Source organism: Lipotes vexillifer, unplaced genomic scaffold, assembly GCF_000442215.2.
Source record: "Lipotes vexillifer unplaced genomic scaffold, Lipotes_vexillifer_v1.1 scaffold1451, whole genome shotgun sequence".
In the NCBI taxonomy this organism is placed as follows: domain Eukaryota; kingdom Metazoa; phylum Chordata; class Mammalia; order Artiodactyla; family Lipotidae; genus Lipotes; species Lipotes vexillifer.
The window spans coordinates 432,280-445,329 of NW_006795096.1; the positions used below are offsets into that span (position 1 = coordinate 432,280).

At 63.8% G+C, this 13,050-nt stretch overlaps 1 protein-coding gene across 1 annotated transcript in view; it reads right to left on the bottom strand.

Moving 5' to 3' along the window:
- Nucleotides 1–7,951: 7,951 nt before the first annotated feature.
- TTYH3 (tweety family member 3) overlaps nucleotides 7,952–13,050 on the bottom strand; it is a 27,315-nt gene continuing 22,216 nt past the window's right edge. The window contains 4 exon segments of the mRNA XM_007467418.1: nucleotides 7,952–8,026; nucleotides 10,429–10,504; nucleotides 11,091–11,264; nucleotides 12,897–13,033. Coding sequence (XP_007467480.1) covers nucleotides 7,952–8,026; nucleotides 10,429–10,504; nucleotides 11,091–11,264; nucleotides 12,897–13,033 — 462 coding nt within the window.

The window sequence follows — 13,050 nt, forward strand, 5'->3', positions numbered from 1 at the left end:
CCCTCCCCCTCCCCCATCGCCCCTCCCAGCCTCCAGCTGCCCCAGCCCCACCCCCGTGGGTACTTGCTAGGACCTGGGGCTCCTTGTTCCCTATGACCTCGCTCCCCACTGCTCCACGCTTAGCCCTGTCAACACATCAGAAAGCAGACAGAGTGGTTTGAAGAGCACCTCACTTCCCACCCCTGAGCTGGGGGCAGAATGCCAGCCCCTCCAGGTCCAGTCACATACTCAGTGCCCCCAGCAGGCCGGAGAGGACCCCTTCCTCACAGCCCTTGCTGGTGCCTGCCCTGTCCTGGGGAGCAACTGGCCAGGGCCTGACCCCAGCTGGACCTTGCATGGCCCTGAGTCTGCAGCACGGTTTCCAGAGCAGCTGCCCTGGGGGTGTGGCAGTGACTGGGACAGTGGGAGGGAGAGAGGGCCCCTCACCATCACACTGACCCCTGTCTGGGGGATACCCCCAGACTCCCCTCAGCACCCACTGTGTGCCAGGCTGGGTGGGGGCATGGCAGGGGAGAGGGGGGTCACAGCAGCACTGTTGCCACCTGTGGGCAGAGGCCATGGGCCTCCTTCCTGCCAGCATGAGTCACAGGAGCCTCTGCCCTGGCAGAGTGTGGAGCCCGGGCCCCAGCGCCCCTCCTCCAAAAGCTGGCATCGCCTCTGCACAGAGCTGGCGGGACCCCGGGGGCAGAGGTGTGGCCGGGGCAGGTGGAGTCTGCATCAGAGTTGGGGCCATCGGTAGGTCACAGCTGGTCCAAGCTGTCCCCGCGTGGGTTGGGGGCACCGAGCAGGGGGACAGCAGAGCAGAGGAGCCCAGGGGTGGGGGGCAAGCCCCGCCCCTCCTGGAGCCTCGACCTCCACCTGAGAAAGGGGGATAAATGTGAGCGCCGCTGAGTCCCCGGTGCTCTGGGCCTGCAGGGGTCGCAGAGGGGCACAGACTAGTGGCACCTCGGCCCTTTCCTCTTACACAAGAAGCTGAGGGAAGAGGGAAGTTCTCCCTCCTCAGAAGGGGAAGCAGGTCCAGGCGGCCTTACAGGAACCAGGCAGCCTGATGTCTTCCATCCGCCGCCCTCAGGAGTGTGCAGCGGGGGCTCTCCCCTCCCCGTAGATGAGTCACGGAGCAGAAGAGGTGACCTCCCTTCTGCAGGCACGACTGGGGGCAACCATGCCCCACTCTCTGGTGGCATCAGTGCCCCTCAACCACACGCTGGGCTAGTGGCCGGTTGGAGAGGGTCCTGGCTGGCTTGAGGGGCTCCATATCCCCCACTCTGGCCCTCCCAAACTGCCCATCACTTGTGGGCTTTCAAAAATAAAAAGTAAAACCGCAACCACTGGGGCTGCTGGGCGCTCCGCCCCCCCGCCCCCCAGCTACCCTGCTGCTGGCGAGTGAGTGCCGGGGTAGCTGGCCAGAGCAGAGGCAGAGCCAGGTCTTGGAGGGGCTGAGAAGGGTGCCAGGGTGGGGTCGCTCGCTCCCTGCTCAGTTTAAACAAACTTCCCTTCAGCTGGGCCATCGCAGAGCCAACTTCCCCCAAAAGAGGCACGTCTGAGCTGGAGTGGGAAGCTGAGTGGGGAGAGGGAGATGTTCCAGGTCTTGGCACAGCCCAGGCAAAGGTGCAGAGGTGGGACTTGTCAGCGTGCCTGGGGGGCTGGGAGACAGGACGGCCTACAGACTTGAGTCTCCACAACCCTCCTCCACCTGTTGCAACCACCGTGGAGCTTTCCATAGGCTCCATCCATGGTTTGAGAGGCCTGACCTGCTGGAGGCTTCAGCCAGTCCTGCCTTCTCTGGGTCTGGGGTCAGAGCGGAAGTGAGGGGGGGGAACCAGTGCCAGCCCCATATTTTCGTCTGCCAGACCAACTGGCCCCCCAGGCCCGACCTTGCCAAATGTTCTTGGAGGTGACCCCTTCCCCAAGTCCTTTCTGAGCCTAGGGCTGGGCACACAGAAGGCACTTAAGTGAGGGGCCCAGGGCCCAGGGGGCTCCTCGTCTTGGCCCCTGGAGGTTGCTGAATTTGGGGGCTCAGAGCTGTGGCTGCTTCCCCCCCGCATATGCCCCCTACTGCCCCTGCCCAGGCCTCAGGGGCCCACCCCCCACCATGTAGAACCCATCATAGTCTTTGGGCGCCGCCTGGTGGCCAGATCTGGTGGTGCCTCTCCCAGCCCGAATCCACCTTTCCGGGGACCCCCACACGGATCTAGGGGTGCAGCCCCCGAGTGACAGGGAGGGGAGACCGTCTCTGCAGCCCCTTGCTTGCTCTTAAAAGTTCACATCATGAATCTTTGGTTATTACCAATAGTTGGTATATTACCGATATTTGGAATCTATTGGTTATTACCAATATTTTGCTGGTGCGGTACGTGTGATGTCAAGAGGCAAGCTTGAGCCAGATGCTGCAGGCCACCCCAGGCCACCCATGTCACTGTCCTGTCCCCGGGCTCTGATGCAGGGCTGGCCACATCTCCTGGCTCATCCCAGTGAAATCCCCAGATCCTTGCCAAGTGAGCTCTCACTTCCTGTTTGAACGTGGTAGTAACAGCTGAGCCCCAGATCAGCAGCCGGCGGTCACTGGGAACTTGCTGGGAATGCAGATTCCCGGGCCGCCCCAGCCCATCTAGGACTCCAGGTGGGTCTTCCAACAGGGTCCGTCCGGCCCTGCCCTTAGCCTCTCGTCCTCCGAGGACTTAGCGCCCCCTGCCGGGCATCTGCCGTCCTCGCACCTCACTCCTGGAGATGCTCCTGCGGCCACTTGCAGACCCTTCTCCCCGGCCCCCTGCCCCCCCACCCAACAGGATCACAACATCTGCCGCCCCTTCCCCCATGTGGGTATCCACAGGCCCCCTCGTCCTGGGGGCCACTTTCTCCCACACTGCTCCTGGTGACTTGGTGCCAGTGACCCTTCCCACACCCTTGGCATCCCCTCAACCTGCCCCCCAATAACCTGCCCCGCCCCCGCCTTGGTTGCCCCTCCACAGTCACTCCACACACTTTGCCTACCCCATGGCATCCCACTCTGCCTCCACCTCCTATCTTTCCAGCTCACTCCCTCCGATTTCCTGACCCCCACTGGACCCCAGATCCCTCACCCCTCAAGGACTTGTCCTCCCCTGGCTGAAATCCCAGGGTCCAGTCATGCCCTTGAAGTCGCCCTCACCTCCCTTGGCCTCTCTCGCTTCCACATCTTCTCTTGGCCAAGCCCGTAGTCTCTGACCTGTTGCATCCGGCCCTCTGCCTGCTCACTACCCACACCTGGGTGGCTGGAGGGACTGCCTTCCCACCTGGTGAGTCTCACCTGAGTTCCAGACCAAGAGCCTCAGGGGCCCTTGGGGAGGCCCACTGGCCCTGCCCCCGGCTCTCCCACGGCACCCCACTTCCTCTCCAGCCCCCTATCTACGTCATAAGACCTTCTGCAACCCCAGCCCCAAGCTGCACATACGCTCTCAACACCGGGCCAGCAGGGGGGACCGCAGTCCTGTTTATGGCCAGCCCCTCCACTGTGACCTAGGCCCCAGCCCCTCCTGGTGACTCAGGAACATCACTCCCGCCCTGCTGCAGCCACGGGACCATTACCATCAGCCTTCACAGCATACTGTCGTTTCTCCATCTTAAACACACACACACACACACACACACACACACACACACACACTTCTCTGGGCCACGCCCCCTCCAGCTATGGCACGATTTTTCTGCTTGGCAGCTAAACCTAAGACGAGAGACAATTCTTGCTGTCCCCACATGGCACAGCAGAAGCACGGAGCCCCAGATGCCTCCACTCCTGGGTGCTTAGCATCCCCCCATCAGAGCTCATGTATCCTGCGCCCCCTTCCCCAGAAGCCAGTCAAAACGGAAACCACTGGACCAGGCTGCTGGTGTGTGCTGGAGGCAGAAACTCGGCCCAGTGCCCCCGCCAACCCAGGCACTCATAGCGCCGAGAGCCAGGAACCTCGGTGCCAGCAATGCCACGGGAGCCTGGTGTCTTCCACCGGGCCTCGCAGCTCCCTCGCCCGCCTGTGCACCTGGCATGCGAGACACTCTCCTGGGAAAACTTGCCTCCCCCAATTCCACGGGTCCTAAGGGTCTCCCTGCGAGGTGGACGGTATTTCTCCTGCCACCCAAGGTGATGTGCTGGGTTATGTGGCCTCTGACGACACGGCGCCTTCCCCAGCCCGCTTCTCAAATGAGAACAAGAATGATCCTTCCTACCTCGGCGGGCGGCGTTTGAGTTGCTGTTCAGACCACTGGTAAGGACTCCAGCGAGGCCAGTGGGCGGCGAGGTGCCCGGGGAAGCACCGGGAACCCCGCCTCGGGTTACAGTGGGGACTCAGGAGATGCTCCTCCTGGAGACACACCATTCTCCCATTTGGCCTCCCTGACCTGACCCGCTCCAACAGCCCTGCCCAGGGCCAGGTCTGTCACCTCTCCTGCTGGCCGGAGACGGGGCCCTCCTCACAGCAATCCGCGTCTCCTCAGGCCCCTCCAGCGCAAGCGCAGATTGCAAATGAGGCTTTCAAGCCGTCGAGACCACCGCTCCCAGCGCCAGCCACTCGGCACACCTGACGCCGCGCCCCACCCACCAGGCCCCGCCCCGTCAGGCCCCCTCTCCCGCAAGACTCCGCCCATCAGGGTCGCCCAGGCTCTAGTGGCTCCCGGCACGCGGCCGCCCTGCCCACAGACTTGGGCGGGAGCCAAAACAACTCAGGGAAAGATTTGTTTATTTTAAAACATGAAACCCAAGCTGAATAGAAACCACAGAAATTACATTGACGAGATTTCTAGTATTTGCCAAGAAAAATAAAGCCCCCAGAGAAATAAAAATCAAACCCCAAACCCAGTTAAAAAAACAAAAACAAACACAAAAACCCAGAAACACAGCGACAGCAACATACAGCCATGGCCCTACGGAAGTTGGAATGCCAAGCGGTTCAGGCCTCAGTTCCCCGCTCAGGACGCTAAATCACCTTGTGGGTGGGATGCAAGGGCCAGGAGAGAAACCTGGGAGGGGGAGTCTTAACAAAATTACTTCGAGAGATATATTATATGTAACAAATATAAAGTGGTGCGGCACACAACCATTATGGTTTAAAAAAAAAAAAAAAAGCCCGCACAAGAGGCCCTGGTCCCCGCTCGTCCCCCCACTTGGGGCTGTCACCCACGCACCCCTCCCGGGCTGGGCGGGGGTCCTGGGGTAGGGAGGGAATGGAGCTTGGACTGGGATTGCATAGTGAGATGGGGTGGGCGTGGAGGGGCATATAGGATCAGGGCTTCCGATCAGGTCCTACCACACCAGGCCAGGGGAGCTGGGGGGAGCGTGCGCCTGCACAAGGAGCCCCACCGGCGAGCGACCGGACTGGAAGCCCTCCTGCCCGCCTAGCCCGTCAGGGGCCTCGGGGTATCTCCCTCCCATCCACGTGGTAGAGGACCACCGCCCAAGATGCTGCAGGGCCTGCGAGGGGCAAGAACCACAGGTGCAGGGGTGGGAGCGGATGAGGGTAAGTCACCGGTATGGGGCTGGTTAGGAAACGGCCTGAAAACTTAAACAGCAAAAAGAAAACCAAGGGCGAGATGCGCTCCCCCTCCAGGACCAAGGCTTGGTCTTGCACCCCTTTTAACCTCCCCCTGTTTTCCTTTCTTCCGCCTCAGTGAGCAGAAGGAACTGGGCGGAGTCACAGATGGGCGGGCAGACACGCACACGACGCACGCACGGAGGGGCTCCGAGCGGCGCAGGTGCCCGGCGCCCGGCTCTCACGCTATGTACATTCACATTTCGGTCTCGCGGGCCGGGCGGCCGTTTGTGCTTCCGAGCGGCGCCCCAGGCAGCACAGCCGACGCCTCCCCTCTGATCCTGTGGAAGGCAGGATTTCAAGCCCTCAGCACAGAAAGAAACCCCAGGATAAGGAAAAAGGGGCACAGAAAAGAGGCCTTCCTATAGCCCAGAATGACAGCAGTTTCCTCAAAGAGCTCCAGAGTGGGACCTGGGATCTGAGTGTTGGCACCACTGTTAGTCCAAGAGAAGGCCGTGTGTGTGTGTGTGTGTGTGTGTGTGTGTGTGTGTGTGTGTGTGTGTACAGTGGGGGGCCTGGAGCACAGGGTGCCTTTCAGTGAGGTTTGGCCGTGTGCAAAGGCTCAGATGCGAGGCTGCGGGCCCTTAGGCCCACCTGGAGCACCCCCATGTTTGCCTACTCACTCCCCCAACCCCGTCCAGGGCAGAGGCTGCCCCAGGAGGAGGGGAGATGTGACCTAGTCCCAGGCCCACCCATGCTTTTGGTCCCAGATACCAGCACAAAGAAGGGATCACAGAGGAAGGTGGCCTCTTCCAGGCCACCCTGGGGAAGGGGTGCCCTGCCGCTCTGGGAGAAAGAGCCCCCCATGTCTGTAAACTGCCGGGCCAGCTGCTGTCTGCCCCGGCTTGGGCCCTCGTGTGGCTGCCAAGTGGCTCTCTGCTGACCCTGGACTGACACAGGGCAGAGCCTGCACCTGGCCTCTCTTGCTTCAGGCTGGCTGGGCAGGGCTGGGACTGGCAGGGGGCTTTCCAACTTGATTTGGGGGTAGCACCCCCATCTGCGGCAGGAAACACAGCAAACATTGTACACTAAGCCAAAAGCACCTTAGGGAAGCCTTGTTCCCGCTTCACAGGTAGGGAGACTGAGGCCACAGGGACCTCAGTCCTACAGCCCAAGGGACATTCATTCCTGAGGACACGGTCCCCTGGCACAGCGCCTGCCCAGGGAGGGGTCTCCAGGCCCTTGGGCTGCCTCTCGGTATTCGGCACCCCCCAGCAGCACCACGAGAAGAAACACCTTCTCCAGCCCGACTCCCAGCTGGCTATCCTGGGACTCAACTCCGGCCTGGACTCGGCGTCACACTCGCGGGCTTTGGGCTGGCCAGGGGTGCTTTCTCTCGGAGGCTGAAGTGAGGTCAGTGGTTAGTCCCAAGAGGGGCGGCAGGGGCCAAGGGCACATTCACAGCCAGCTCGGGTCCAGCCCCCCAGCCGGCTCTGGGACACTGTGCCTGTCCTGGATGGAAAGGGAACCGAAAAGGGGGTGCCACTCGGCCCGCCACCCCGCCTGCCCTAGAGATGACAAATGTGGTTAGTGCAAGAGATGAACCGGATGAAGCTGTCAAGTCTCTGGGGTGGGGGAGGGGTCTTGGCACCAAGAGGGCGGCCAGCACTCGATGAGCAGCCTGGGCTCCGCATGGCACCTGCTGTCTCCTGCCGCCGGGGAGGGCTGGGTGCCACAGGCGGGGTGGGTGCTGAGGGAGAGAGCGCTGCTGGGAGGGAAGCAGAGAAAGTGGGGACCCGCTGGAGAGAGCCGGGGGGGGGTGGGGGGCGAGGGAAGGAAGGAGTTACAGATATGCTGCAGAGGCATGTGACGGCGCCACAAGAGGGTCTCCATGCGTGGGAGACAAGCAGGCGGGTGGGTCCACACGGACGTCCCTCCAGATGCCCAGCACACAGGGAGCACCGCGCTGCCTGTGAACTAAGAGGTGAGGCACAGAAGCATCGAAGGAGCAGAGAAGCATCAGAGCTGTGGGAGGGATGGGGCGGGGCAGCTGCCAGCCGAGGAGACGGCAGGGGTCCGCAGGGACAGCACCAGCTCGACACATCTGGCCCAGCGCAGGGCTCTGCAAATCCCCGAATCCTCGGAGGCAGAGGGGCACGGGGCTGGGGGCCGGGAGGGCCCGGGCGTCGCTGGCAGCACCCCCAGGTGTCCAGGCGTGTGAGCCAAGGAGAGGGTGCGGGCCCAGAGCCCCTGCGTCGCCAGCAGCAGGAGCCTGCCGGGCATCTCCACGCCCCTGCAGGAAGGGGAGGAGACGGGCGAGTGGCCACAGCGCGCCGGCGGCAGGCCCGGGGTGGGTGCGGAGGGCGCGGCAGGCAGCCGCGGGTGTAAGCAGCAGGGCCGGCCCGGGGAGGAGCGGGGCGATTGGCACGTGGGGCGGGTGGCTGTCGGGCGGTCTAGTGCCCGCTGCTGCTGGAGCTGGGGCGAGGCTGGCTCGTGGCGAGGTACTTGGCTCTCATGCTGGACGTGTACTGCAGGGAGACAAGGGCAGGGGGCAGGTGGTCAGCGGGCACCGGGCGCAGCAGGGCAGGGCCCCCACGGGGCGTGCCGGAGCACCCCGGGGTGGGACGGGGCAGGACCACACGGCGGCACAGCTTACAGAGCCCTGGGAGAAGGGGCTCCGGGAGGGGCCGGCTGGTCCAGGGCCTGGACTCCTGAGCCCTGGCTGGGGCTGGGGGCAGAGGTCTGGCCGCCCACTCCCCAGGCTCCAGACGGGGACCAGCGTCCTCTCCCAGTGAGATGAGCACAGCAGCCCCTGCTCCCGACTTGGGCATGTGGCATCAGGCCAGGCAGCACTCTGCCCCGGCAAGAACCAGAGCTTGGAGGCTCCCCACTGCACCCGGCATGGGTCCTCCTCCCACTGCGGGATCCTGGCTGGCCGGCCAGGAGTCTGTGGGCTCGGGCTGTGTCCAAGGCACAGACAGTCCCCAAGGGCCCAGAGTGGCAGGCACCACAGGTCACGGGAGTGAGAAGGCCCCACAGCGGCTCTGCCCCGTCACCCCAGGGAAGGAGGACCCCGAAGCCACCAAGGCCCCTCAGGCTGGGGTGATGCTGCCACCCACTCAGATGGGAACCAAATGGGGGGTTCCTTGTGGGTCACGGACGCAGGGACAAAGGCAGCCGGGGACGGGGACAGCCAGCACATCTCGGCCACTCTTGCCCAATCTGAAGCATGAAGGCCTTACTTGATACACATGCACGTGCACGTGTGCTCACAACGAACACACGTGGAAGAGACGTGTGCTAAAACCAAGCAGTGTGCAAGGGGCCACACGCCCATCCAGGGGACAAAAGCCAAGGCACGTGCCAAGGGTTGCCAGCGGGAAGGAGCCTGGCAGGCTGACCCTGCAGCCACATGCCCCCAGCAATCCCTGGGGGCTCCGAACCTGAGGCCACACACCATAGTGTACAGATCAGGACAGACCATCTCCCCGAGAGCCTTTCCAGGACTCCTGGAAGGGGGAAGGTGGTGAGCCCCCGTCAGCGGCCACGAAGGCGAGCTGGGAGGAGGAGGGGCGGGCACTGGGAGCCATGTCATTCCAGGGATGTGCAGCACGGGCTGGGGCACGGTGGGCAGCAGCCCAGACCGCTGACGAGCCCGAGCAGGCGCACGGCACGGTGCGAGGGCCGCAGCGGCTTGCGTGCCCCTCTGCACGCACCTGTGTGCACTTCCGGACACGTGGGGCGGCCCTTCGAGGGCCGGGCCTGCTGGCCGCACCCCAGGGCGCCAGGCATAGGCGTGCACGCGCACACGGGTTTGGGTGGCTGACTCGCTGGGAGGTGACAGATGGGCAGGGGCCAGCTGCAGCTGGGCCAGGGGTGAGGAGGGGGCTCTGTGCAGGGGCTCACTGCCCCTGATGTGAGGGTGACAGCCCAGGGCCAGTGTCTCTGTGGCTGGGCTAGGGGCCACAAAGCCCACCCACCTGCACTGCCGCAAGCTGGCCCCATGGGCGCTGAGCCAAGACAGCGCTGGGACCTGTCTGATGAGCCAGCACTGGCGATGGGCTAGCGGTGAGCAAAGGGTGTGAGGCACGGAGGTGTGGGTGCGCAGGCGGTGCAGGGCAGGGGACCCAGGTGGGTCAGTACCTGTCACTCTGAGGACACAACCACCACAGCGATCAGGCACTGTTCATGGGCTTAAACTGCCAGCCCGTGTGGCTGCCAGAGTCCAGGGCAGCCAGATAGCGCTAGGAGGGCCCGGGGTGGGAGGAGTGCAGGAAAAAGAGAGAGAGAGGGTGGCCTCAACGCCAGGATGAGGGCCGGCCCACAGCAGGCCTTGGGTGCAGACCAGAGTGCCGACAGGAGGGTGGCCCGAGCATGACACGGCCTGAGAACCCGCACAGCCTGGGCCAGGGCCGGGTCCAAGGCCAGGGCACCCCAGGCCTGCTCTGTGCTGCAGGGCGTGACGGGGCCGCCCCACATGCAGGCGGCTATTTCTGAAGCAAGGTGGCCCTCAGCCTCTCTAGCCCTGTTCCCTGAGGCCCACCACCTCCAGGAAGCCCTCCAGGGGCCCCGGCCTCTCTACAAGCTCCTTTCCCACCCTGTCCCCTTTGTGTCTCATTCCCAAGACCAGAGGGGACACCAGGCACAGATGGAAGAGCCAGGAGACGAGACCTGGGTTGAGTCCAGGAAGTTGAGGAAGGAAAAGAGGAAGCAGGGCTGGGGTGGGAAGAGACGCAGGGGCCCTCGCCAAGAGCTTGCGAGCTCACCCAGCCCCGTCTACACAGGCCAGGTGCCTGCCTGAGAGCCCCGGCTGGGACCCACACTCAGCCCTGGCACTGAAGGCTCGGGGCCGCCTGTGAAGACCACAGCAGACACAAGGTGGCGGGGCGGGGGGCGGGGCCCCTACCCACCCTCTGGCCCCAAGACTTACTGAAGGCGGCGGGGACTCGCGCCCGATGAGAGGGGTGTTCTCACAGCGGGGATTCTGGAAATTGGCATTCTGGCTCCTGGAGTGAGAGGAAGAGGGGCTGTGAGTGCCCACTGGCCACGGTAGTCCCAGCCCTGGGCCAACAGGGCCCATCCTGGAGCTAGCAGGACTCCACGCATCTTCCCCACCACTCTGCATACTGCCCGCCAGCAAGGGCCTGGGGTCCCGGGAACCCGGCACACAGTGAAGGGCTCCGAGCAGGCCCATGGTGGCCACCTGCCAGCCTCAGCGCGGCCCTGCCGGCTGCCTGCCCACCACGCGGCCAGGCCCAGGGCCCTTGGCAATGTCATTCCCTGCACGAAACGCAGACGCTCCATCTGACAGAGTGGCCTCCCTGTGGCCTCGACCCAGGCATGTGGGAGCAGCAGGCCAAGCCCACCCAGAGCCCGGAGAGCCCCCGGGGAGGCCCCTCTGCCATTCGAGGCCCCACCCCTACCCGCTGCAGCAGCTCAAGTCCCTGCTCCCTGCAGTGGGGCTGCATCCCCACTCCAAGCCACGGCAGCCGCGCATGCCGGCCACACTGAGTCCCAGGCAGCCTATCCCAGGGCTCGGGTCTGCCGTCCCAAACTGGGCTGCCCCAGCCGCTCCCAGCACGACTCACTCACATGTACTCGGTGACAGGGGCGTTGCTGACAGTGTGTGCTGCGGCCGGGATGCTGGTCTCGCTGCCATAGCTGCTGCCACAGCTGTACAAGCTGGGCATGTGGACGCGGTAGAGGCTGTCATGGGCCGGCCTCGGCCCTGGGGCGGCCTCCTCCCCGCCATCCTCATCAGGGCCCCTGCAGGGAGGGACCCAGCACAGCTTCAGGCCCTGGAGTGAGGCAGCCAGCCACAAGACCCACAGGGGCTCAGCTCTTGTGCAGACACAGCTGGTTCCAATCCTGGCTCTGTCACCTACCCACAACGGGACTGTGGGTAAGTCGCCCGGGGACACCAAGGAACCCGCACCTCAGCCTGCACACACAGACACCGACTGTCTATTAAAAAAAAGCGACGGGGCCCCTCCTGCGGGAGCACAGAGGGCCAGGTGCCTGCCGTCCCAGCCCGCCCCGGGAGGCCTGAGCCCAGTCCTCCAGACTCCGCTGCCCTCTGGCTCCCTGCCCGCCACTCCAGCCAGGCCGCTGCAGGGCGAGCCGAGGGAGCCGTGGGCCAGGCCTCTGGTGCTCCGGTGTGTGGTGCCTCACACTCTGCCTGGTCTGGATGGGACTTGGGACTGGGCTGCCTGGTGGTGAGGGTACAGGCCAGCCAGGCCTGGGCTCACGTCCCACCTCCCCACCACCGGCTGGGTGGCCCTGAGCAGAGGGTCCCTCCGCCGTGCCCCTCGTAGTGAGACAAGGGGGGGTCGCAGCAGCAACTGGCCAAGTGCCAATTCCCAGCCAGGCCCAGGGCCGAGTGCTTGCATGCAGTGGTTCATCTAGGGCTCACGTCACGCTAAGAGGATGTACTCTTCTAACCCCCATCCTACAGGCAGGGAGACTGAGGCCCAGAGTGGTTAAGTGACTTGCCTGTGGTCACCCAATAAGCAAGGGTACAGCTGGGATCTGAATCCAGGCCATGAGGTTCCAGAGATGTGCTCTTAACCACTCCTGCCATCTTTACTACCGCCCCCGTCATCACTCCCATGAGTACCACTGTCGTCACCATTCTCACCATCTTCAGCATCACAATCACCACACCACCTCCACCACCACTGTGACTAGCGCCATCGTCACCATTACTGCCACCGCTGGCAGCAACCCATCCCAACAGAAAATAATAGAGTAGAAGTCCAGACAAAAGGAAGAGATCTGAGCTGGGCTACTTGCCAAACAAGCTGGGCCACCAAGAAACAGCCACAGCCCAAATAGGAGACACACCACAGGGGCTCAAGGACGGCGGGCCTGGCATTCCCGTGTACCATTCAATCCAGTACTGACTGGGGAGACTGAGGCAGGGGCCACCAGGACCATTACTTCAAAGATAAAGACACAGTGGCCCACGGGAGGTAGCTACCATCCTGGTCACCCAGCTGAGGGGCCACGGAGGCCAGGGCCACGTGGGGCACTCCCTGCAGAAGCTCTGAGTCCCCCAGTCAACTGGTCTCCCCCCTCAGCAGCACTGCACACCTGCACCCAGGGGTGGGGGGACGGAGGAGACATCCTGAGCCCAGCCAGTCAGAAGTAGGGAGGGCTGTGGGCACAGAGCCAGCAGCAGCAGGCAAGGGGACCCCGGTTCTCCCTGCCTGCTCCGGACTCGATGTGTCTCCTGGACCGGGACCGCCTCTGGGCTGTTGCTACAGAGGCCCCGGGAGTGTCAAGAGGTGAGGAGGCCTTCCTGCCTGTCTCTTGGCTACGACATGGGGTGCCCAGAAGACACGGCCCCAGCTGCTGTGTGGCCTGGGGCAGGTTCCAGGACCTCCCTGAGCCCCTCACCTCTTCTGCTGCCAGGTGTGTGGGACACTGCAGACGACGGAGCTGAACATGAGGGCTGTGACAAAGGAGAAGAGAGCCAGGTAGATGAGGCCCTCGACGCCGTCATAGCAGAAGCCCGTGAGGGCCTGTACATAGTCCTGGGCGGGGTGGGGGG